General features: G+C 47.5%; 1 protein-coding gene across 3 annotated transcripts in view; it reads left to right on the top strand.

Annotated features, from left to right (window-relative positions):
• Positions 1 to 1,513: 1,513 nt before the first annotated feature.
• Positions 1,514 to 26,310, top strand: part of ETF1 (eukaryotic translation termination factor 1) — a 36,021-nt gene continuing 11,224 nt past the window's right edge. The window contains exons 1-4 of one of the 3 annotated variants that reach the window (XM_039484248.1): positions 1,514 to 1,751; positions 1,839 to 1,946; positions 23,923 to 24,098; positions 25,223 to 25,362. In XM_039484248.1, coding sequence (XP_039340182.1) covers positions 1,597 to 1,751; positions 1,839 to 1,946; positions 23,923 to 24,098; positions 25,223 to 25,362 — 579 coding nt within the window. In that variant the 5' untranslated portion in view covers positions 1,514 to 1,596. Of the gene's footprint in view, positions 1,947 to 4,075; positions 4,156 to 4,311; positions 4,337 to 23,922; positions 24,099 to 25,222; positions 25,363 to 26,310 lie in introns of those variants that run through there. The other 2 variants (XM_039484249.1, XM_039484250.1) reach the window with 2 other exon arrangements.

Below are 26,310 nucleotides of genomic sequence, written 5' to 3'. Positions count from 1 at the left end.
CTGAAACATTTCCTGACTCCCAGTCCAGTGTTTTTACTGCAAGACCAAGTTTCCTCTTGCTCTGCTCAGTAACTTAACAAACTTAAGGGCCAATCCTGGACAAGGAATCTTTGAGTAGAACAGCCTCTTGTTGGTCAGCCAGGGCATATATCAGTTGAAATGCACAGCTAGAAAATACAGGCCCCTGCTGCATATTCCTCTTACTCCTGCAATGGAGATGAATTATTGTGTGAAGTCCTCTGATCTGTATGATGTGGTGTCAAACTAGATTATCATAATTGTCCTTCCTGGCCTAATGTATCTGTGGTGCGAGGATAATGGTTTTCCAGCTGGTGTGTTAGTCATTTTGACATAGGGAACTTGGTGCAACTATGTCCCTGTCAGGCCACATTAACTGTCAGACTCGCTGTTCTCCAAGTATCAGTGACTGAGTGGGTGTGTGACACGCTTCTGTGGATAAAAAAAACAGGAGTACTTGTGGCACCTTAAAGACTAACACATTTATTTTAGCATGAGCTTTCGTGAGCTAAAGCTCACTTCTTCGGATGCATTCTGTGGATGTTTATGAACACAAGAATGGTCATAGTGGGTAAGGCCAACGATCCATCTAGCTCAGTATCCTGTCTTCCGACTGTGGCCAATTCCATGTGCTTCAGAGCGATCCATCCTGTTGTTATCCGCTACCAGCTTCTGGCTAGAGACAGCCAGCGCATGGTGTTGTATCCCTAAGCATCTTGGCTAATAGCCATTGATGGACCTATGCTCTATGGCTCCATGTGTGGGAGACAGTAGCTCCATATAGGTGGAGAAGTAGCAACAAGAGCTCCGGATTACATGCAGAGGCCGCTGGGAAGGAATGATGGTAAATAATGACTAGTGAGAATGAGGTGGCATTCCAAGTATGTGCTCTGTGCCAGAGAGAGAGAGAGAGTGTATAGAGCTACATAGGCCCAGCTCCTCAAAGGTATTTAGATGCCTTGCACTCACTGATTTCCCTTGGGCCGCATGGTTTCGCTGTGCTCAGCTAGGCACACACCCGTGAGGAGAACAGGAGGGTGCAGGGGGCTCTGATCCTGCCACCTGTTCTCAACCCTGTGGCAGGGGGCGGCCAGGCTGGCTCTGGCAGCACAGGGCAGGATCGGACCCCGCCTGCACCCAGGTGATACTGTCCCAGCGGGGCTGGGGCTGGCGCGTAAGGCTGCTGCGTCCTGACTCTGCTCCCGCCACGTGGGCAGATCCCCGCCCTGGCCCGGCAGCCAGTCCCTCCCGCGCCAGCTGATACTTCCTCACACGTGCGCCTTGCCCTTTAAGAGCCACCGCTTGGCCTGACGCGGCATTGCTGAGACATCGCGAGATCCGGGCCTCTCCCTCTGTGACCAGCTCTGCCCCCTCGCGGCCCGAGGAACTACAAACCCCGACATGCGCTGCACGGGGGGCGGAGGCTGGCCTGAGGTAGCCAGCCAATAGCGATGGGGAGAGCGCGACCTGGCGGGACCAGCCAATGGCGGAGAGGGATCTGAAAGGCGCCGATTGGCGGAGCCGCAGGGTCTCGCCCCCTTTTCTCCTCCCCGCCCTCTCCGGGGTCCCTCGGAAGTGATGTCACAGGCCCCATGTGAGCGGATTGCAACACATGCAGCGCGGAGAGGGGGAGAGAAGCCGGTTTCCGACGTCAGAGCCGCCGCGAGCCCCGAGCCGCCCCCGCCGCCGCGCAGGGAGGAGCCGCCGCCGCTGCCGGGGGGACAGGGCCTGAGGTGAGCGCCGCTCCGGGCGGGGTCGCGGGGCGCGCGGGCCGGGACTAACCGCTGTGCTCTGTGTGTCCGCCGGCCCGGCCGCCGCAGGGAGGAGGCGGAGGAGGAGAAGATGGCGGACGACCCCAGCGCTGCCGACCGGAACGTGGAGATCTGGAAGATCAAGAAGCTCATCAAGAGCCTGGAGGCGGCCCGCGGGTGAGCAGCGGCGGGGCGTGGGCGGGGCCGGGGCTGAGCGGGCCCGGGTGGGGTCTCCGCCGTCCCGCCTGGGAGGAGGCGGGCGGCCGCCGCTCCCGCGTGTCCCCGGCGGGGCGGAGGCTCGGTCTCCTCGCTCCGCTGGTCCTGGGGAGCCGGCCCCCGCCGCTGGCCTGCGCGGGGCAGCATTTGAACCGACCCCGGGCCGGGCGCGAATCGCTCGGGGCAGAGCGAGCCCCACCCGGTGGAGGGAGCCTCGCCGGCGCCAGGCGTCCCGGGCAGTGGGGTCCCGAGGCTGCTCCGCCCTGGACGATGGGGGTCAGGGGGGCAGGTTACTGGGCCGCCCTCCTCTCCCCGTGCGTGGCTCCTGCGGGCTGGGAGCGGCACTGCCGCCTCTCGGGGAGCAGGGCGGGCAGCGAGTGAGGAGCCGGTGGCAGCTCTGCCAAGGCCCAGTACCGGCGCGGTCCTGTTATGCTCATCGGTGCTGGAGCCCTGCTGACGGGCCGGCGGCTTCCTGACTGGAAGGGCCCCAGTGCTTGGTGGGATCTGAAAGCAAAGTTGGCCCTGTGTGAGGGCGGCCAGGGGGACACAAAACATGAGGTGGAATTGATCAGGGTAATTAAATTTTCGTGCCTGGGGGTTTAAATCACTGAGTCTTTTCCTGCGGACAAATGACTCCATAATACTCCTTTAAGGGTGTCCTGCAGCTTCCTCTGAAGAACTAAGTACTGAGCGCTGCTGTACAGGATACTGGATGGCTCCATGGTTTGATCCCATGTAAATTCCCTGTGTGTTGTGGCATTCTCCCTTAAACATTTGCATAGGTGTCTAGATAAAGTTGGGGGTCTAGGACAGTGGGCTCTCCAGATTGCCCAGGAGTTCAGAAATGCGCAACATGTGATGCTTTGGGAGTCCAGATACAAAGAGCATTTTGATGATAACTGAGGGGAAAGGAGGTTTAAGCTGGCTGTGATACCTTAACTAGCTGCTGGCATATACTAATAGCAACTGGATACTTTCCTGGCAGAAAGTAAGCTATCCTAGTATTAGTAGCTTGTAACTCGAGATGTGCACATATCACTGAGTAAGTCTGGCAGTTGCCATGTGGTATGCATTTTGGTCAGCCCTGGTTTGAGATGAAGTTCCTAAAAGCTGGCATTTTCTCAGCAGAGCTAAAATGCAGGGGAATGTTAGGTGTGTTTAGTGAAGTAGCCATTACATACCCACACTAAGCTAAACTGAATGTCTGTTCCAGCTCAGGGAGCTGTAAGATACTTTCCCTTCCCTTGCAGTTGTTCCAGTATCACCAGCTGGGAAGGGGGTGGGGGGGGGAGGGGAAGGGAGGCAGGAAAGCTTCAGCTTTCTTTAGCAGCCTCTAATAATCTGTCTAAACAGACTGTTGAAACAAGCAGGTGCCTTCAGTGTTTCAGTTGATTTGGGCTGAAAATAAAAATCTTTGTGTTTAAAGGTTGGAGTGTTTTAAATGCAAGCAAGTGGGGCTGGAAGGGAGAGTGAAGTGCTCCCTGTAGAGACACAATGATAAAAGTTTAATTACAAAAGTAAAGCATGGAATTGATGGGGGGGGGGCGGGGAGAAGTGCAGTATCTTCCTCAAGGCACCATTGTGAGCCTAGGAAATAGGTTTGAGTTGCAGTCAGTAGGTCTATGACTTGCTTCATTAAGCAAAAGCTCTCTACAGCTGTTTGCCCATGGAAACACCACAGGTCCTCTGTGTTTTTCAGTGCAGAAGACTAATCCTGCGCATCTAAGGGAAGCCGGGAATCATCTGAACGCTGCCTTTTCTGGTGGCTGCAGAGCATCAAGCTGAGCATTCCAGGGTGCAGCCCTCCTCTTGAGTGGGGTGGAGCTTGGAACACCTAATGGCCCAGTTGTCATGTCAGTTGGATTTTAAGAATGTCAGCTTCTAGTCTGGGGGGTTTGCGGAGGCTTGTGCAGACAGTCCTAGTGCTGGGTTGGGCTTTACTCTAGATGCAAGGGCAGTCGGGAGAAAAGGGGGCTCAGGGCTTGACTTTTGCTCAGTTCTTCTGTGGTCAGCTAGGTAGAGTTTTATATACTGCCTCTACTTTCTTTGATGTGAGTGACTAATGGGAATTTTCCTTTTTACTACCACAGCCAAAAAGTGACTGACTCCCTGTGAGAGAACAAGAACCCTTGACTCTTCCAAAAGCTGGCAGCTAACCCTTCTCAGAAATGTATGGTCACATTGTATTATAAGCCACTGAGTCCATCTGTGCCTCAGGCCCTTTCTCCATTGTTTTTCCTTAACAATTTAGGTGCAAAAAAAAAAAGAAAATTGTTTGAAGCTTCTTGGCCTGGTTGTTGAAAAGACGTTCTTCACCCCTTGTTTGACTCTGATGATCTTACAGAGACAAGGTTGGTGAAGTGATATCTTTTATTGGACCAACTACTGTTGGTAGAAGAGACAAACTTAGGTGTGTATAGTGAAGTAGCCATTACATACCCACACTCATCTGTTAGTCTATAAGGTTAGTCTATAAGGTGCCACAGGATTCTTTGCTGCTTCTACAGAACCAGACTAACACGGCTACCCCTCTGATACTTGACACTCATCTAGAACACTGAATGTCTGTTCCAGTTCAGGAATCTGTAGGATACTTTCCCTTCCAGTTGTTCCAGTATCACCAGTTGATACTGAGCTCTTATTCAGAGCTGTATTGATCTCATGTATGTTTACCTGGGGGTGGGGGGTTGTTATGGCCCTGGGTTAATGTGACTAACCAGCATATTTTTGCTGATTAGCTAGTCTGGCTCCCTAGGAGCCTGAGCTATGTCTACACTGCAGCTTGGAGCAAGCCTCCTAGCCCAGGAGGAGTCACTAGTGCTAGCTGTGTGAACACTGCAGCCCAGGCAGCTTGGATGCTCAAGCCCACCAAACCCCCCTGAGTCTGAGCTAAGGTGGCTAATCCAAGTCTCTGCTGCATTTTTAACACATTGGCTCAAGCCCTGCATGGTTGGAAGAGCTATGGGTATTGGAGCTCTTGTGTAGCTAATGAAGACAGTTTGTTTCTTTGAACTCAGATTGCAGTAGGAAACTAAACAGGTATGGGGTGGTACAGGTGTGCGCTATAGTTTCCTGTTAAACTGCTTGTGAAGTCAGCCACTGTGCTTTAGCGTCCCTCATTGTTTAGAGAGATGCTGATCATAGCTGGGCTGCATGGAACATTTACTAGCCATCATGTACTACTACCATTCTGGTGCTCAGAGTTTCAAAGTATGTTGGCATAAGCAGGTTTAGTCCAGAAAGGCAGTTCTTTGGATTTTCTTTGTTTGCAGTAGATGGCTGTTGCAAGCGTCAGGAGTGAGAGAACTCAGCTAAGCACAGAAACCATGAGCCTCAGAAAAAAAAGGCAGCGTGGAAACTAGCAGAGTGAATGCAGTTAAGAAAAAGAGTTTTGCATAAATGATAATATCCTCTAAATAAAGTGTTGGTGCAAAGCACCAGGCTGTGGACTAGAGAAATAAGGGACACAGTGGATGGAAGAAGAGGAGCGTGTTATGTGTTGGCTAATATATAGTGAAATCCTAGTGAAGACCAGGCAGTTTAACTTAAACTTGTGTTAGCAGGTCAGGGAAACACTGGATTCTAGCATTCATCTAGCTCTGCAACATGTGTTAGAACTGCAGCTACCATGTCTTCATTAGGATTTTACTTTGGCTTGGTCTGCACTTAAAAGTTGTTGTCATAGTTACGCTGGTCAGGCAGGTGGGGTGGGAAAAGCACACTCTGACCGACACAGCTATGCCAACAAACCCTCTAGTGCAGATGTAGTTGTGCTGGTAGAAGAGGGCTTCTGTCGATGTAGCTAACGTTGTTCAGGGAGGTGCTGTTCCTATGCTGACAAACTCTTCTCTGGGTGTAGGCTGCACCTATGCTAGGGGTATGTTGATGGCTATGCTGGCATAGGTTCCATAGTGTAGCCCAGGGGTTCTCAAACTTCATTGCACCGTGACCCCCTTCTGACAAAAATTACTACACAACCCCAGGAAGGGGGACCAAAGCCTGAGCCCTGCTGCCCTGGGCCATAGCCCGAACCCCACAGGCAGACTGAAGCCAAAGGGCTTCAGCCCCAGGCAGGGGGCCTGTAACCTGAGCACCGCTGCCCAGGACTGAAGTCCTTAGGCTTTGGCACTAGGAGGTGGGGCTCAGGCTTCTTCCTCAGGCTCCACCAAATCTAAGCCAGCCTGTGACCTCATTAAAATGGGGTTGTGTCCCACTTTGGGTTCCCGACCCACAGCTTGAGAACCACTGGTGTAGACATCCCTTGGTGTGTGTTACCACATGTTAACTAGAGGGTCTGAGACTCAGAGAGGTCTTTTAAAAATATGTTCACTAACATCATGTTGTAAAGAGCCTAGTGTAGACAGGACAAGTTATGCTCTAATGTGTTGGTTGCAGGAACCCATACGTCGATCCCTGTTGAATACATTGTATCTTATACAGCCCCTCAGATGGGGATAGGCTCAGCAACTCTTCTCGACCTAGGAGCGCAAAGTCCTTCAGCACAAGAGAATTGAACCAGTGGAACAGGCTTTTCCTGTCCTCAGGAGTCATTTCCTTTCCTTGTGAAGTTGGAGGACCAGCTCTGAGAATTCTAGGATGGGTGCGTGGCAGGCATAGTGCTGGAGAAACAGGGTGATGCAAAGGGCAGGGACTCAGAAGTGCATTAGTAAGAAAGGGTGGAGATGCGGTAAACAGTAACCAAAAGCAGTGTCCTAGTTCCATGTGCTGGGTGTTACTGAGGTGGGTCTAGGTCTGTACAGCACAAGGTAATAAGTAGACACATGATGCTAAAGCTATTCTGGTTATTTTTTGACCACTTGTAACAGCTCAGTGAAATCTGCAGGGTGTTCCCAAAAGCGTTAACACGTGAGTGCGATGCCAGGGAATACTTTTATCATGTCTGTGGAATAGATGAGGTAAGCAGCAGGGATGTGGCCAGAAAACTGAGGGAATGGAACACAGGACTCCATATTTACCAGATGCTGATTAGGCAGAGGCCAGTACAAAAGAGGGGTCCCACCAGATAGGTCTGGGGCAACATCCCAGAGAATACTAGCTCCTGGGAAGGTGGTAGGATTCCTGTCAAGGTGCTGTCCCTGGACTCTGCTCTTTCTCATCAGCATCTGGATAGTAAATACCCATTGAATCAAATTTCTCTTCCCTTTGCTGCTGGAAGGGAACAGCTGTGGTCAGGGAGTGTCTGACGGTCCAAACTAGCCATGTCTTATTATTAGTTACTCCCAAGTTAGATGAGCTGCAGATTAATCTTGTAAAAGTTAATGAGGCAGTCTCCTTCGGGAGTGATGAAGGAGGGAGAGTAGCTATCTGCTTCTTATTGTGAGAGCAGGCAGGGCCTGAAAACCTAGGTACTTGTGACCCTGGTGACTAAACTTCTACTAGCCAGTGGCAGACAGGGGCTGGGGGCCAGTAAGGTGAGTGCAGTACCCTGGAGAGAAACCCAGCCCCATGTCATCTCCAGCTGTGAGGGAAGGGGAGAGTGCTGAAATTCTCTTCTTTGGAAAAAAGAACAGGAGTACTTGTGGCACCTTAGAGACTAACATTTATTTGAGCCTCCTGGCTGCTGCAGCTGTGGGATGGTGTCTCCACTCCTCTAGCCATTCCTATCCTCTGTGGTTTGGCTGCTGCAGAGGGCAGAAGAGAAATGGTATTGGCCACTGTACTCCTCCCTAGCCTCTTTTTATTTGGTTGATCCTCTTCCATCCCTCCCCCTTTGAAAAATTCCCTTGTCTGCCTCTGTTGCTGCTCACAGCTTTCCCATTGTCAGCATAAAACTGACACGATATTTGAATTTTCTTGGTGACCAGGGCACTGAACTAGATAGCTGTGAAACTGCCAGACTCATTAACTTCAACTGTTGCTTCTTGGTAAACTGAATAATGGCTCAGTTTCTGCAAATCGTCTTGATCATGCTCTTATCAAACTAAGGTGATGCCGCCATCCCCTCTTGTGGGGGAGGGGGGCGAATGGATTTTCAACCCCAGAGTAAGGGGGTACAAAGGAGGGCTGATAGAGGAGTTGTCGTTGCTACAGAAAGCAGGAGCACTTCTGATGGTGCCTGTACAACAGAGCCTGATGACATGAGCATGATGGCCACCTAAAACCATCAGATAAACTGAGGGTATTGAGGGAAGGGAGATGATCGTAAGGATGAACACTGGACTAGCTAGCAAATCATCTTCAACAACCGCATTCAGGACTGCTGAGCCTGTGAGCCCTTTTGTGAATCCATCCTTATAGGGCTGGAAGAGAAGAGTGATGGAGGGACAGCTGTAGTGAAACTGCACCTGCAGGGCTTATAAGCTCTGCTCTGGCCAAACATCTGTGCAGCTCTGCACCCAAGTAGAGGGATCCCCTTTCAGGGGAAATAGTTCTTACTAAATGTTGTTGAAATGGGGGGCAAAGCAGAAATGTGGAAGGAGTGTTGTGCGGGCTGATATGGTCTGCCAACATGAGTAAGGCTGACAAATAGGTGGGTAAGAGTTGAGGCCAGTAGCTGGTGAAGTGATTGTGGAATACTTACCGGCCCATGATAAATCAGGTTTGCATGTCTTCCAAATTAAGTAAATAGCCTTAAAGAGAGAGGTTCACTTGGGAACTAAAGCAGACACTTCCTTTCGTAGCAAGAAGAGAAATTGACCTGTTCAGAAGCAATTCTGCACCTAATCCTAAAAACTAAACCAACCATGGGGCGGGAGGAGGCGGCTTCTTAGTGAGCGTATCATCACCATGAAGGCAAAGCAATGCAGGCTCTTGCAGGAAGATGCATGCTATCCAGGAGGTCTCTTCGTGTCTTACATGTAAGAAAATAAACACAGGGTAAATACAAAGTGAGATAAAAAGATTGAGGTTCAAAGGTGCATGCAGGAGCATCTGCAAAATAGCACAATTAAGAGCTGTCCTGTTTCAAAACTGGTTATACTTGAACACTAGCTGGGTGACTTATAACTTAACAAAGGTGGTACCCAGTATGTGTTGCAAAAAGCTGCCAGTGTTTCTGAATTTTCCTGTGGCCCATCAGGCAACTTACTGACCCATGTGGAATGGCCCAGTTACAGGAGTAGCCTCAGGCTGCCATCGCTTTCCAGCCCTGTGTGACACTAATTGAAATCCGTTCTGGGTAACGGCACATTGTCAAAGCTGGGAGGGCTTGAATCAGGTTTACATGCATTTTTTTTGGTGCATGCTTGTACCATGCCAGTCTTGTGAGCTGGCAAAACTTCGTGGGCCCCTTGGAAGTTCACATACCCTGCTGGCTCTGGAGAAAAGGCCGATTTAATAATTGGAGTGATATTGGCATGACGGGTCTCTTAACAAATGACCCATAACTTCTATTAAGTAGTGAACGGCTGATGTTATGCTCCCGTATGAATGAATGGGTGCTCCATTCTGAGTGAGATGGCCCTTTACACTTTGGCCTAGTTCCTGGCCTGCGTGAGGACAGGGCTCTAGCTAAAGGAAAAGGTTCAGTAGGGGCATGCTGGCATTTTGTTGGCGTGCACTGGAGAGACAGTCTTGTCTCTCTTTTGATGAATATAAGAAAATATATCAAAATTCAGCAACATGAGTATTTAAACTACTTATTGAAAAAACCGCTCTTTCTGGCTGTAAATGGTTCACTCTACCAATTGCAGGCATAGCGTAAGGTCTTGTTAACACTGGGTTATTCTGCCTCAACTACACTCGTCTAGTTAATGCAGTACAGCCCTCCTTAGTGTGGATCCCCCTGGCTATTCCTGTATTGGGTGAGTGGGTAGGAGAACTGGTATAAGGCACCTTTTTATCAGTATAATTGCACCCACATGAGGGTTTGTACTGGTATTGCTATTTCAGTAACCGCCCCCCCCTCCCCCCCCAAAGCAACTGACAGTTATACTGATCAACATTCAAGTGGAGGCCAGGCATAAGAAGGAACAAGCTGCAGTATCCTTTCTCATTTGTGCGCACACGTCTGGTCATACACCAAGTAAATGTCACGTAGCGCTCCGCCCACAACCAAAGCCCTTGCAGCCTGAATTGGTATCCTCGTTTCCATCTTGACACTGCCCCATCTCTGGATCCTGGTGAGCAGGAGCTGGAAAACTTACTATGTCAGTTTAAATAGGAAACTTTCCCAGTCCTGAGTCTGCAGCTTTCCCTGAATGTCCTCCACTTCTGCAGAATCTCAGCTTTCCTCTTAGCATTCCGTGTGGTTGTGGAAAAGCTCCCAAAGGTGAGCGGGAGTGAAAGCAGTTCTGTCTTCCTGAGCCTGCACTGCAGCCATCCAGCTCCAGTGTTTGTGCTGCTGCTGTTTAGAACTCTGTCAAAATGCAGCAAAGTGCAAACTGACCAGAGCCTTGTCCCTTGGTTCTGCTGCTGAGCATACTCCCAGGCGTAGCTGTGAGACTCATTAAAGAATCGAATAGGCTTTACCTTGCTGCAGCACAGCAAACTCTGAGCAACAGAGGCCAACAGCGACAGAGTCCTGTGGCACCTTATAGACTAACAGACGTTTTGGAGCATAAGCTTTCGTGGGTGAATAACAAGTCTGTTAGTCTATAAGGTGCCACAGGACACTCTGTCACTTTTTACAGATCCAGACTAACACAGCTACCCCACTGATACTAGAGGCCAACAGTAGACTGCTCACTGAGGAGAACCTGAAATCTGAGACTGGGGAAGGCTGGGATAGCAGACACCAGCAAGTGGAAGAGCTTTGGGACGGGAAGGGATCACATAGAACAGCAGCCAGAGGAGGGAGGGAGGTATCTGTATCACAAAGGCTACAAAATTGTCTGGGGATGGCACCCTGATAGGAATCCCAGCAGGAGGGCAGTGTGGTTTGGCTTATCACCTAGGCACTGCCCCTGGGCAATATAGCCCCTTATTCCGATGTCATCTTGTGCAGTTTAGGTGACAAACTGCACTCTCTGTGAGGGGTGAATTTGAGTGGGAGACGGAGGGGGAGAGATTAGCAAAGTTAGTAGAGCAGGGTTGAAAATTCAGGGGAGGGAGACGTAGAAGGCAACGTATGGTGGGGAACAAAAGGGGCTTAAGGTGATGGAGAGGAAGGATGGACACTGGAAATAGCAGAGGAAAAGATAGTGCCAAGATGTGAAGGCAGGAAGGAAAAGCATATCTAATGGCATGCGAGGGGTGGGTGAAACAGGCTGGATTTAAAAAATGCAGTAAAAAGTTGACAGTTGTGTCCTGTTTGCAGTCATCCCACAGCAGGACTTTGGGAGAGGAGTGCGGCAATATGCATATTCACTGAGGCTACTTTCCAAGCCCTGTCTCCCTCTCTGGGCTGGAGGGATTTGCAGCCCCCATCACAATCTGTCTTGAGGCTTGCTGGGGGAGGAAACGGGACTTTGGAATGTCTGTGTGGCCAGAGGAGTGCAGAAAGGAGATAAAGGTACTCCCCTCTGCACAGTCTCAGAGCATGTCTGCTTCCAAGCATCAAGCTTTAGGCATCGTTATCTCACTAACTGAAACCCTTCCCATGCACTGAACAGGAATCTGGAATTGTAACATGGTGGGTTCACCTTTAATAAAACCCCTTTGCCTGTACTTGCATCTGGGTTGGGCTAGTTCCAAAGTAAATGACTCCATATTCAACTTGAGAATGCTTGAGTTAGGTCCCAAATATTTGACATTTATCTGCCAGGAATACTACATGAGATTCACCTTACTGAAGGGGAGAATAAGTCTCTTGTTTTGGGCTGAGGGTCCCTCAGTCAAGTCTGCAGCATGTGAGGAGTTCTGTTTCCTATTTCTCCTGAAGGCTCACCTAAATCTGTTCTTTAATAGAGATGTTGCTTAGCTCCTAGGGAGTTCTCTGAATATTTACTGCTCTGGTAGATGAGAGAAGTGCATTAAAAGTTGTACAATTGACGGTGATGACTATTAACCTTAAGGAGACGCTTTAGACTCCATAACTTAAGTTTCATAATCATTAACCTAATTCCTGTCCAATAGTCAGCTTTTTGGCATCTCTGTAAATCTCTCTGCCTTTGCGTACAGTGTCCTGCTGCTATGAGCTCTGTAGGAGGTAGAGTAATGGCTATTGTCCTGTTAGTGAGATCTTGCAGGTTAGCAAGAGACACTTTCTCCTTGAAGAAAAGGTAGAGGACTAAAACTGACAGTCAGCATGTGCTCTCCATGTCAGTTTCCCTTGTTCCTAATAAACTTTTCCTGTTAGCTTGAAGCAGAAGGGCTCTGTTAAGAGAGGCACCAATGAAAGTAGACTTCCTTACTTTATGGTTACTCTTGTGCTCTGTCTTCTAATTGGATTGCTAAACAGCTACTTCACTTACAGTGTATAAAGAGTGTTTTATGAAACCTGATGTTGGCCATCTTTGACCAGAGAGCCCATCAAACCTAGGCTGTTTACCCCAGGCTGAAGAGAGGGCTAAATGTATGTTGTGTGAGCTGGCCCGCTCTTGATAAGAGGGAGTGTTTGCAGAAAGCCAGCGTAGGGTTTGGCCCTTTTGTGGTAGCCAGACTTCAGGTTAGAGGAGGGGTTCTCAAACTTCATTGTGCCGCAACCCTCTTCTGACAACAAAAATTACTACAAGACCCCAGGAGGGGGGACCGAAGCCTGAGCCCCGCCGCCCTGGGTGGGTGGTCCAAAGCTGAAGCCCAAGGGCTTCAGTGCTGGGGAGAGAGCTATAACCTGAGCCCTGAAGCCAAAGCCTGAGCTCTGCCACCCCAGGCTGAAGCCCTAGGGCTTCGGCCCCAGGCAGTGGGGCTCGGACTTTGGCCCCAGGCCCCAGCAAGTCTAACACCAGCCCAGACAACCCTGTTAAAATGGGGTCCCGACTCAGTTTGAGAACTGCTGGGTTTAGAGCAAGGTTTTGCATCCCTGCCCCTCCTGACTAATAGGCACTGATGGACCTATCCTCCATTAATTTTCTAATTCTTTTTTGAACTCTGTTATGGTCTTGACCTTCACAACATCCTCTGGCAAGAAGCTCCACAGGTTGACTATGCATTGTGTGAAGAAATACTTTTTTGTTTGTTTTAAACCTGCTGCCTATTAATTTCATTTGGTGACCTCTAGTTCTTGTGTTATGAGAAGGAGTAAATAGCACTTCCTTATTTACTTTCTCCACACCAGTCATGATTTTATAGACCTCTATCATATCCCCCCTTAGTCATCTCTTTTCCAAGCTGAAAAGTCCCAATCTTATTAATCTCTCCTCATATGACAGCCGTTCAGTACCCATAATCATTTTTATTGCCCTTTTCTGAACCTTTTCCAATTCCAATACATCTTTTTAGAGATGGGGTGACTACATCTGCATGCAGTATTCAAGAAGTGGGTGTACCATGGATTTATAGAGGCAATATGATATTTTCTGTCATCTTATCTTTCCTAATGATTCCCAACATTCTGGCCACTCTTTTGACTGCCGCTGCACAGTGAGTGGATGTTTTCATAGAACTATCCACAATGACTCCAGTTACTCAAGAGGAGTGACACACATTGAGTACTACACTTGCTCTTAGCTTATTTGGTCATGTGTATTGTTACCCAGCTGTGCACCTAAGTTACTTGGATGCTGGCCCTTGTGTAGTCCTTAGGCTTAGGAGTTAAATATGCAAATGGCTGAGTGTCTGCCATTCACCCCTGGGAGCTGATTCTGTCTAAGGCAGCATTACACTCTTTTATAAATGAGAGCTTGCCTTCTGCAGTGTGTCATGGAGCTGGATAAATATAAATCCGCGGGGTGGGTGTCTGACACCCCTGTTCTAACTAGTCTTCCAGGACAGCAGCTTTCCTTGTGCCATGTGTTATCCAGCAGGAACTTGTAACTGTAAAGGGGAGCTGGCCATTTGCCTATTGCCTTTCTTGCCTGTCAGTTTCAGAAGTGTTTCTTTAGGCTTTTTCCTTCCCCTGCTCTTAACTTTTCTATTGAGCTATGCTAACAGTGCAGATGTGCTCCAGGACACCTTGCTGCATGTCTTTCATAGCTGATGCATTGGCAGTCAGTGTAAAGAACTCTCTGGGTCCATCTGATTGCTAAGCTCTGATGCCTCTGGGTTTGGGAAAACTACACCACATGATGTCAAGGAAAGGACTTTAAGAGAAGCATTTGGAGTGACCTGTTTGCCCTGTAATCTTCCTTCACAACGGTGCATGAGTCACTACCAAACAGCATGGTTCTTGCACAGAGCATAATTCACGAACAGATCATCACTGAAACTGACTTTTATCTGAAAGATAGACGCAGCGAGAGGTGGGAGTGGGAAACTGAGAAGGGGACAACTTTCTGTGCTTACTGGTGAGTGCTTTGCAATCAGTTTGCTATTCTTCATGTACCCCTGAGGCCTAAACATCTGAATATGCAAATCTGGCCGCCTTGCTTCAGTCATTCAGGGTACATTTTGCACCAAACTGACTGGCCTAATAGTGTAGTGCAGCTAAAATCTTTTGAAGTTGGAAAGTACAGTAATTGGTGACAGAGTATGGTGGCAGAACTAAGTCTGCTAGTGAGTCATCAGTATCTGAAGTATAAAAGTGTTCACATGGGTTACCAATATCTGCCTCACTGCCCCAGAAGAACCCTGGTGCTCCAGGCCTACAAGGTTCCATTCAGAACATGCTCATACCTTGACGCTTTGAAATCCTTGACTGAAAGGTGAATACAGCAAAGTGGCAGTAACTAATTCAGCTTCAGCTCCCCTGTATGGGAGCTATGGGAGATAGAGAGCACTTTACCTACCACTGAAGTGCAGTGACCACGGGCAGATCAGTGGTTCCTTACCATCATACGCCAGTGCTCTGCAGCAGTATGTGGGCAGCCAAAAATACCATAGCCCGCTGGAACGGCAGGTCATTCAAGGCAGCAAAATGGAATTACCTGAGCTGGGATCTAGTGAAGAGACAAACTGTGGGAGAAGTTGTCAGAGTAACAATTGCAGCTTAGGGACCTCCAGAGGGGTGGGTGAAGGGAAGAGGCCAACCTAGAGGCTGCGGAGGGGAGTTGGTGGGTCTGACATGTCACAAGAGCCCAGCAGTGGCAACTGGCCTAGTTCCTGACGGATGGAAGTATGAGGAGGTACATGATCTGGTTCTTCTGTCGCCTCTTTCATTCCACCCCCCGCCCTCCCCAGAGATGAGCAATGCATGCTGAGTGCAGGAGTCAATGCTGGCAGCAGGCCAGAAGCTGCTATGGGGAAGCATTGCCTCTGGGTAATATCTCACTGAGACTAGGCAGTCTCACCTCTGCTCCTTCACTCAACACCCACCTGTCACATCCTTGTGGGGCTCTCTCCCACAGGCCGGAGTGAGGTCCCTGCCTAGACAAGGAGTTGTGGGGAGAAGAGCCTTGTCACTTAGTGTCTCTTGCTTGTTGGTCTCAGTGCTTGGCTCCCCAGCTTGCATCCAAGGGTTGTACAGCAGCTGGTGACTGTTCCCCCTGTTACCCTCCAGAACTCACCTCCATAGAGGGAGCATCCCTTCACTAAGGCAGTCCTTGGTGGGACAGAGGAAGCGGGGGAGCTTGGACAATCCAATTGGTACATGGTGTGGCATCTGTTTAGTGCTGCCCAATCTGGCACATGGGATTGAGCAAGAGCAGGGATCGAGTTTACATGGCTGGGGATGAGAACTAATGTTGTGGGAGACTGGGCCCAAGCTGTCACTTCAGTCCACAGTGCTGTTAAGCATTGCAGCTCCCTTCAGTGCTGCTAAGCTGCTCTAGTTTGCCACAGGGTGGAGTGGGGCACTACAGGGAAGCTGGGGTACTAGCTTTGCACAGATCAGAAATCCCTTTCAGGGCAAGGAATTCCATTTCCTTCAAGTTCCCATTCTCCCTCATTATACCCAGAGCTACAGTTAGAGAAGGAATGGATCAGACTCCTGCCAGCACAGTCCCAAGCAGATGGTCCTTCTCTTTTCCATCTGCTATTGGATACTTGATCCCAACTTCCTTCCACCTAGCAACTGGCCCTTTTCTTGGTAGTTGAGCAGAGCATTTCACATGGTCCAACAAAGATGCTGCACAGAACGCTAGCAGCTCCCGCAACCTTTGGAAGGACGCTGTCCAGAACATGGGGTGGTGCTTTGTGTCTTGGTGCACTTGAGAAACCCACACAAACAGCAATGTATTGATGCAAGAGAACATGGGGCTCTTACTGAGTCTGTATTGAGAATTGCAAAACATTTGTCACTTACGGTGAATAAATGCTCCAGATGACCTGGGTTTGAGCTCAGCCTGCATTTGGGGACCATCAGTTGTTGCTTGAAACTGGCCCTGTCCAAACTGTTAGCTAATTTCTTGGCTCTCTTTAGATATCTGTGAATCGTTTGTCTGCTGCTCAAGGGACATTTCAAGATTCTGATTACTTGGAATGGATCACATGGCATTTTGCCTGTTCCTGATTGGCTGAGACCATCTCAGGAAGGGCCAGTTCTGTAGAAAGCATTTTCACTTCCCTCCTTGGAGGTTGTTAGTTACTCTCTGGCAGCAGATTATACCAGCTACTTGAAGACTGAGCCAGAGCTTTCTATCATTGGGTGCGTTTCAAAGTGATGTTGGTCTATCAAGCCCTGAATGGGTTTGTGCAGTGGCTACTTGAGACTGCTTCTCCTTGTTTCTGGGGCGGTGCTGGTGCCTAACTGGGAAATGCTTGCCCTATCGGCATGCACCCCAAAGCATGACATTCAGGGAACTGTGTAGGTAGGATAGCATTGTCAGGTGGTACTCCTATAACGCTAGGTGCAGAAAACAGACTGAATACAATTGGGGCATTGCCTTGTTGAGGGTGACTATAGGTATTCAATAAAATGGCGTATGTGTAGAAGACAGATTTAACAAGAAAACCAAGACTAGCAATGATTTCATTGAGATTTGTTTTTGCAAAATCCATGTTGAAGAACACCCATCCAGCGCTCTGAGCATAGGAATGTAGAGGTAAAGTAAAACTCCGTCAGAGCAGCAGCAGCACCTCTTCCTCCCACCCTACCATAAATCCTTTGATTCTGAGCCACGTGGCCAGCATGCGTTATATTTTCCCACTAAACACCGGTCCAGCCCTCAACCCTTGCTCACTCAGTCTCTACTTTGTGCCAGGAAGGACGGCAAATTCAGGCTATTTCAGACCTTCGGGGGGCCAGAACATTCCAAAGGAAAGGAGGCCTTACAGGGCTGCCAGCAGCTTCTGAGCAAGGGGATCAAGCTCAGGGGCCTCGTCGCAGCTGTGGCAGTATGGCAGGGGAAAGACAAGGCAGTGTCAAGTCAGTGAGTTTCCAGATATTGTATTATGCAGAATCCTGCCTTTTCTGAGCCTTCCTCCCCCACTAATGTAGCATTCCTTGTTTTTGCCTATTGGATTCTTGAATTTCAAGGACACTTGTTGAGCCTCAAATACCTGGAGGCCAGTGGTGCCTATTGATCATTCAGAAATGTGGACATCTGGATGAACGTGCAGTACTGACTGCTGGAAGCTGTGCACCGAAAGTTTCAATCTCCCATTTGGCTATGGGACATGTGCCTCGGTGAGGCATAATCTGCAAGTCAATTATGTATGGCAGTTCTTCTGCCCAGCCCGTTGCCACCACATTAAACATGGAGGGACTTTGCTTGTATTCTCTAATCACTTTTGGGGGGAGAGAAAACACAAATACATCCAGGAAAGTGACTCTTCTGATAGCAGTATCTGGGCTCGATGGTTCCATAGAAAGTCTTACAGCTACAGTATGTAGTTAGGATCACTTATCTGCATATCTTGTTTGTGGTAGGCTCTTACAGTTAAAGAAATAAGGGCTTAAGTAGCCCTTTGAGAACATTGCTCCCTGTTCAGCTCTGCCTAGAAACCAAATCCCTTCTCAGCAAGATGGCCGCCTCTGGTAGGAAGCTCAAATGCCAATTGTAATGAAAGTAACCACCTACAAGTACAGAAGGCAGCTCGCTCCAATGAAGTGTGCCACTTGTCTTGTGAACATTCATATGCTGGCTGTGCTCTTCCTTCAGACTGACTGGAAAAGACAGAGAAACAAGCAGAGCTTGGAGTTGAAGCTCCCTGGGCTGGACCCATTCAGCAAAGCCATGCCAAACTAGTTGTCTAAAATGTCTGCTCTGGACGTTTGGAAGTTCCACTGTTGCTTCACAAAAGAGCCCAGAAGGCATTTTTTTTGGCCCTGCAGATTCCACAACAGCCCCCAGAGTTTGCAGTGAGATGGATGAGGCACTTGGGGATACGCCAACTGGGAGGTGCAAGAGGATTTTATGGGGAGCAGGAATATCTTTAAGTGCAAGCTGTTGCTGAGTGCCTCTGTGCCTGATCAGTGGGGCGCAAATCTGTGCTGCTCACTTGCTTTTTTTTTTCTTTTACAAAACTTGGCTAATATGACCAAGTAGAGCACATCCATTACTGGGAGTGGCAAGTGTTAACACTAACCCTGATGTCTTCCTACAGTTATTAGACTCTTGTATAGCACCATGTGGCCATATGGAAATTCCATGATTGTAATAAGACTCCAGGATTAGTTACTCTCCGGTCGCTTGGAGCTTACCGTTTAAAACCTTAAAACAACTTGCTTTGTATAGGGAGAATAGAAGACACGTTACACTGTCCTAATGACTTAATTCCTGGCAGTTGTGTCATAGGATCATGTTGGATCCTCAGACCTGTGGTGATTGGGGAAGGGTTTCAGACTCTGGCCCTTCTGGGTTCTGCTCTGGAACTCCTTATGCTGACATCTACTTAAGCCCTGGCCACACTTAAGTGTGAGTTGATTGCTGACATGGTTGGCACACCAGGTGATAGGATGCTGTGGTTACTAATCAAGTCTTAAGTGTTTCCTCCTTACCAGAGGCTGGCACATGGCTGCTTTCCTGCCATGCAGTGTAGACAGGAGCTCCTTAGTATGTCTGTTTGGCTGGTCCTCACCCTGCTGCCCAGAGCTGGAGGAATCCTGAGTTCATCACCTCATCTGCTGCTTCTCTACATGCATGCTCCAGAGAGCACCACCTCCTTGCTGAGCACTTCAGACTATCACTGCTGAACTGTGACTATAGATGAACAGATGCCATTAAGAGGATGACAGGAAAGCTGCTGTGCAGACAAGCTGACCTGCCTGTTAACAGGAGACACTGTGCCTCTAACAGCTTACAAATGTCTGGTACAAAGGGCCTTAGTACGATCCTTCTAGCAGATCTAGTGTAACTTTTTGTTGTGGCTCACTAAAATCAGAGGGGAATTCTTAAAATCACTGTCTTCAGTTAAATGAAAAGTCCCATGTGTAGCTAAGTAGGAGGGAATTTCTCTCTTCAGTCTTGGCCTTTCATGGGCGGCTATGAGGGGAAGGGAACAGGGAGAGTCAGCCGGAGTTTTAACACAGTGGTGCATGCTTAGCAACCAGTCTGAACTCTCCATTAATTCAAACAACTTTAATGGCTCATGCCAAGGCATTGATACTTAAATTTCACTGTATTGAAAACTTCATTGTAGCAAACACTTGGTGGAGCACAGCTGTTCCCAGCTATGGTAGGGGGTACATGCCTTGCCCCAGGCCATCTAGGTAGGGAATACAGTTACATAGTCATGTAAGTAGTTGGTGGACTTTGTGCCCCTGTTTAGATTAGATTGTGTTCCTACCTGGATTCGCAATTGGCGCGCTTTCCTGTACATAATTTCAAGAATAATTCTGTCTAGAACACAATTGGTATAGCAGTCAGAGGCCCAGTAAGATATGGGGTATGCAGAAATATTTGTCTTCTGGTGCTGGGGCAGTCTGGCTGTGACAATATAGGGGTTGCTAGCAAACGTGATTTTCTGAGCCCAGATAAAGTGCATATCACTATAGAAAGAAACACTGTCTTCAGTGCATCTCAGACTCTGGGGTCACTGTGTTTAAACTGTAGAAAGAAAAGTCTTCTTCAGATAAGCACTGATCTCACAGATATGATTTCGGATTACAGGAATAGCTTGGCCATGTAGCAGCATGACAAGTCACAGATATGTAATCGCTCTGAGGCAGGAAAGCTGCTTTCCTGTGGTAAGCTATTGCTGATGAAGGTGAGAGTTCTGAGAACTTTGTCATCGGGGTCTTATTACCACTGTAACAGCCGCAGCTCTCCAGCCACCACTCTTAATACACGTTCCTTTGAGCTGGCGTCTTACTGGATTTCTAGTTTCCTAGGTCCGCTTTGTATTAAGTTACAGACGCTAATGGTCCTGTTTCTCAAAAGCATTCCTGGATCCCAGTTCGGGTAAGTGAAACTACTTCAGAGCAAAGAAAATCACTCCGAACCCAGAATGTTAACATTTAGTGGGTTTGGATTGGCTGTTGATCTTCCATGCCTTCCTTTTTAATGAAAAATAATTTGGCTGCTTTTACTCACTTACCCAGCAGATGGCAGCAGAATGCTCGGCATAAACTACTGAGAGGACCTGAATAGAGGTGATAGTGTTGAGCAGAGATGGCTCAGTAAACTGGAAAATGACACTTTAATAACTGAGCAGTCTGTTTTTCCATGCCAACTTCAAGCTCAGACAGTGCAATGCCTTTCTAATGGCAAATTGTGAGCCTGCTATCTTACATGATTTTGCAGGAACCAGTTAACACTGAAATGGCCTTCACTATGTGAATGGTAGTGAAGCATGTCAAATCAGAGGAAAGCACTTAGCGTGCTTTCACGTGAACAGGGAAGGCAGAATTCATTAAAGTGCTTGGTATAAAGCAGAGTATTAATGCTAATCAAACTCTGGCTTTGGCAGAGCAATTCGATGTGCCTTTTCCCTCCTCTTTGGACGCCTTTGCTCTTGTATTGCTAACTGCAGTAGCAGATTACGAGGATCTCTGAAGCCGGCTATGCCATTAAGGTCAAAGATAGTGGGAAGATACCCACTGTGTCATATGTTCTAGTCTGTTTTGAATGTGGCCACGAGTGGTTCATTGCAACAGGATTCCTTGCTGCAATGTTGAGAGAAGATTTACAGGTGGCATGGTAGTTTGGCACTGTACTGTAGTTTTCTCCTATACCCTTAACCATGGGTTGTCCAAACAATCTGTCATGCTAGCGTGAACTTTGACAGGTAATCCAGCACGCAGCAATGTCTCCTGTCTCAGAGAAGCTTGCAAGATGTGGGATTGCCTGATCGGCTTGCTGCCCAAACTTGTCAGGGAATGATAGCAGGAACTGGGCAAGCTGTGCCTGTATGTATGTATGTATGTATAACAAATCTTTGTCTAAAGCTAGAGTAGGAACAATGGCATGCTCTAAGATAGTGTGTGAAATTCTAGGCGAGGGAGGGCTTGAGGAACAATGGGTTGATGGGAAAGAACAATGAAGTTGCAATATGAAGGCTGATCTCCGCCATACACGGAAGAAGATCCATTGGTGATGGATGATCTCGTACCGGGCCAGGAGCACACTTATGGAACCTCCTAAGTGCTCTCCATATTTCTGCATCAGCCTATAATCTCTTCCCATTGCTGTTCTCAGTGGAGGAGGGGGAGAGAGACTTGTGTGAAATCTCCAGGGCTCTGCTGTTAGAAAGGAGTGCACAAAGTGTCTGGACCTGCACATGGCAAAAAACCTTTCCCGCTGTTGGAGCAGGACTATTCTTATTTCATGCCACCAATAAATTGTTTTCAACTAATAGTGTGAACTAGGGAGATTTCTAGTCTCCAGGTGGCTCCAGGTGCTTTCAGAGGAGATATCTGTACCTTTTCTAAAGGTAGCATTCACTGAAGTGAGCTCCTACCCAAGTCTGAAAGAGGGATTTTTCATTCTCATCAGCCTTTCTCTTAAAGAACCAGCTGGGAGTGTTTGACCATTGTGTCTCACGCAAGGTTCATGCCATTCAGTGAGGTAGCTAACTGCTTGAAAGAGTGGTATGAAGTACTCTGTGGCTTCTGTGACCTGGAAGTCAAAGCTGCACTTGCAGATCTGCTCACGTTCCCTTCCGGGAATAACTTGCATGCAAATGACTCTTCACAGCTGTTTGATTCTGTGTGGGGTGGTTATGGATATTTAAAACCAATCAGTCCTCTTTAAGGTTGGGGACTTGTTTAAACTTATGCTGTTGGGCCAAACTTGGCCCAAAATGTAGGTCTTGGAAAACACACAGGACACTTTTCAGAGCAGGAGCCGTGTTAGTCTGTATCAGCAAAAAGAACAGGAGTACTTGTGGCACCTTAGAGACTAACAAATTTATTTGAGCATAAGCTTTTGTGGGCCCACTTCATCGGATGCATAGAATGGAACATACAGTAAGAAATTTATACATAAAGAGAACATGAAAAGGTGGAAGTACCCATACCAGCTGTAAGAGGCTAATTAAGAGAACCTATTATCAGCAGGGAAGAAACTTTTGAAGTGATAATCAAGATGGCCCATTTCGGACAGTTGACACAAAGGGGTGAGGATACTTTAACATGGGGAAATAGATTCAATTAGTGTAATGACCGAGCCATTCCCAGTCTCTGTTCAAGCCTAAGTTAATGGTATCTAGTTTGCATATTCAAGTTCAGCAGCTTCTCGTTGGAGTCTGTTTTTGAAGCTTTTCTGTTGCAAAATTGCCACCTTAACATCTGTCACTGAGTGATTAGAGAGGTTGAAGTGTTCTCCTACAGGTTTTTGAATGTTATGATTTCTGATGTCAGATTTGTGTCCATTTATTCTTTTGCGTAGAGACTGTCCGGTTTGGCCAATGTACATGGCAGAGGGGCATTGCTGGCACATGATGGCATGTATCACATTGGTAGATGTGCAGGTGAATGAGCCCCTGATGGCGTGGCTGATGTGATTAGGTCCTATGATGGTGTCACTTGAATAGATATGTGGACAGAGTTGGCATCGGGCTTTGTTGCAAGGATAGGTTCCTGGGTTAGTGTTTTTGTTGTTTGGTGTGTGGTTGCTGGTGAGTATTTGCTTAAGGTTGGGGGGCTGTCTGTAAGCAAAGGACACCTGTACATTCAAAGGCTAATGGAAATTATGCTTTTTTAAAAATCTTCCCCTGTGTGTGTGTAGCTTGGTACTTCAGAGGACTATGCTAGTGCTTGAGACACTGAAGAGGAAGCTGATGAGAAAATGACATGCCTGCTTTCCCTCCCAATCTGGCTCTTAAACTGTTCTTGCTTGGCAAAGTCAGTAGTAACACTAATTTATAGTTAAAATAAAGGAATGTCCAGATTTTCTGGCAGGCCACTCGTTTAGACGCTGCATGCATCTCCTGTTCATCCCAGGCAATTACTAATGAGTCAGTTTAAAAAAAGAACAGGGGGGTGGAGGTTCCAGAAAAGGAGTTCCCTGTACTTAGCACTAACTCTCTCAAGATTTTGAATCTCATAATACTTGGTATCTGTCTTCAAGCCCCAGCTCCTGGATTTCTGTGATTATATGAGACTCACTTTCATTTAAAAGTAAATGTTCAGCCCTTGTGACTAGAGAAGTTCAAAGTAAACCCCAGAGAGCTCAACCCAGAAGGCCAGATAAAAAGGAATCCCAACCCCATTTAAAGACAATCTGTGATTCTTTAGGGGGCCTGTTTCATGATTTTTTTTTTTTTGAATGCTTGAAGTTAGCAGTGCTGAACTAGCAGACATGCTCGCACAGTCTAGTAGCTGCTTCGCAATTGCATACCTATTTGTTTAAAACTCGTTATCTTAAAATGGCTTCTGTGGTTGTGTGCAATGGGAACGGGCTTGTAGTTACTCTGCAAACTGTTCTTTCCTGAACCTTTCACTTCAGACTTTTGTATAAAAACTGGAAATGGAAAGAGCCCTTCCCACACCTCAAACCCCTCATCCCCAGCTCTGTTGGATCATGGGCAGCAACAATTTTCTTCAATGGGGTTGCCAGGAAAAAATGTTGAAAACCACAGTCCTAGGGTTCATACCAAAGACATTCCTGTATTCTCCCCACCCTAAGCAATATGCGCTGTCTTAATTTCTGTGATTAACCCCATTTTTTTCCTTCCTCAGCAATGGCACCAGCATGATTTCGTTGATCATTCCCCCCAAAGACCAGATTTCACGAGTGGCAAAAATGTTAGCGGATGAGTTTGGTACCGCATCAAACATAAAGTCTCGAGTGAATCGCCTTTCAGTACTGGGAGCCATTACATCTGTACAGCAAAGACTCAAACTCTATAACAAAGGTAACACATGGCCTGTGTGGCACTCTTGCTTGCTAAACATTTTCCCAAGGCAAACTCTCCTTACTACGATATTTGCTTGGGCTATTGCAGCAGGCTGGCCAAGGCAGACCATAAGTTGCTGTTAAAACATGTCTGTTGCTGCCTCTCACCATCCTTCTGATGCTTTGCACTAGTAAATTTCCCCTCTGCCATCAAGATGTTTAAAGCAAGTCACCCTTTTGGTGGGGGGAGGGGTGTGGCTCCTCCAATCCAGTGCTTTGAAACCCTAGCCCCTCTTTGTAAACCTATGCAATCTCCAGTGTGTTGGTACAATGGCCAGCACAGTGGAGCCCAGTCCTCACTGCAAGGACCTCTGAGCACTGTCATGAGTGGGCTCCTGGTTGCCTTTTTCTTTGGCTGTCTTTGTGGGCCCAATTCTGAAACTTTAACAGTTTAAAATGGTGTGGATTCTTCAGTGTTAAATCCATACTTTTCCGCTTAACTTGGCCTTGGTTTATCTTTTAGCCCCTCTGTGTATGAAATGTGACACAGATGTGCAAATCTGGGGAGGAAGTAAAGCCTGCCATCAAGGTGTACCCTCGACGGGTCTAATTGTGCAGCTCTTATTCAAGCAAGTAGTCTGACTCCAGTAGGACTGTGCACATAAATAAGAGCTGCAGGATTGGGCCAGCTGTAGGAGAACGGCCATGTAGGAACTGGTAGAGTCTTTATGGGGTGATGCTGTTTAACTCTCCCACACAGTAAATATTTGCCTTCTAGTTGGTTTAAGAGCTGGGTACATGTTCTTAACTTAGTCCCAGGGAAGTCTTTGTCCTCATAATGCATTGAGTTGCCAATAAATAACTCTCCTGTTGGCAAGCTTACTCCTTTTAGCTAGCTTTTAGAAGTGCATTTATAGCTATGATGATAACACGCAAATTAGTCCTTTGGGTTTCCTGAAGGAACAAGTGAGATGGGGGTGGTTAGTGGGCTGGGGGGCGAGGGTAACTCCTGTAGTAGTGTGTGGGGAAATTTGAAATTAAATCCATGTCCTCAGATCTTGGAAATCCTGGTGTTCATTGTAAGCAATACCAAATGTAATATTTGGTGATCTAAAACTATGGTACTTCATGTGTCCTTTACAGTACCTCCAAATGGTCTGGTTGTTTACTGTGGAACAATTGTGACAGAAGAAGGAAAAGAAAAGAAAGTGAACATTGACTTTGAGCCTTTCAAACCAATCAATACATCGTTGTATTTGTGCGACAACAAATTCCATACGGAGGTAGGAGAGATCCTGTACTGCTCACAGGTCTTGCTGTAGCCAAAGCATGGTGACGCATTTCAAACTGCTGTGCTAGACTCGCTAAATAATTCATATCGTACTTGTATCCAGACTCCCTAGAGCAGTAGCTCTTAACAGAGGAAACCAGCCTCCTTGTGTAAATGCTGTGGGGTGACTTGTAACTGGCTTGTGTTCAGAAATGCGTGATATTTGCTGACCGGGGTTTTGTCATGGAGCTGCAGCTAAACTTAATAACCGAAGTGGATAACTTGGCTGAGTTTGTATAACCCACAGGCTTCTCTTTGGAGTTGGTGGCAGGCCTTGTCTAGCATCAGAGTGCTTTGACCTCCTTCTGAGCCATGCTTGAAGTGAGGTTTAGTAAAAAAGAATCAAGATACATCTGTGATAATGTCACTAGTTCTCATACACGTCTTGCTGCCAAGCTTTCCTAGCTCTTCTTGCTGGAGGAAATGGAGCAGCATGTTGGGTGAGGATTACCACGCACTCGGGGGGCCAAGCCATTCAGGTTTATCAATTCAAACCTTTGTTTGAACCAAAAGCATGGCATTGTATTTACGGTTACTATAAAAGCAATGAATGGCAGATATATAGAAAAAGGTATTGATCAGTTACCTTCTCCTGAGGCATAGGCAGGTCACAATGGATTCTCCTTCAAGGGTCCCTCTGTCCCCTAACGGTTCAGCATATTTATACCTTTCCACATTATCTGACCATCCAATCAACATTAAACATTCTTACATAACCCATACGGTACGCATGAGCAGGCTTCAGTTTACATCACTCTTGCTGTCCATGCAATTTTCATGTGTCTCTCCCAATCGGTTTGTTTACTCGCATCATACCATTCAGTGCAGGGACTTTCCTGTTTTTCCCAATACGGGGACTTTGTCTGTAACTTTTGTGTTTTTGTTGTACTGATTAACTTCC

This window comes from Mauremys reevesii, linkage group 8 (assembly GCF_016161935.1).
Source record: "Mauremys reevesii isolate NIE-2019 linkage group 8, ASM1616193v1, whole genome shotgun sequence".
In the NCBI taxonomy this organism is placed as follows: Eukaryota; Metazoa; Chordata; order Testudines; family Geoemydidae; genus Mauremys; species Mauremys reevesii.
The sequence above is the reverse complement of the archived record's forward strand: the minus strand, read 5'-3'. Positions and strand labels throughout refer to the sequence as shown.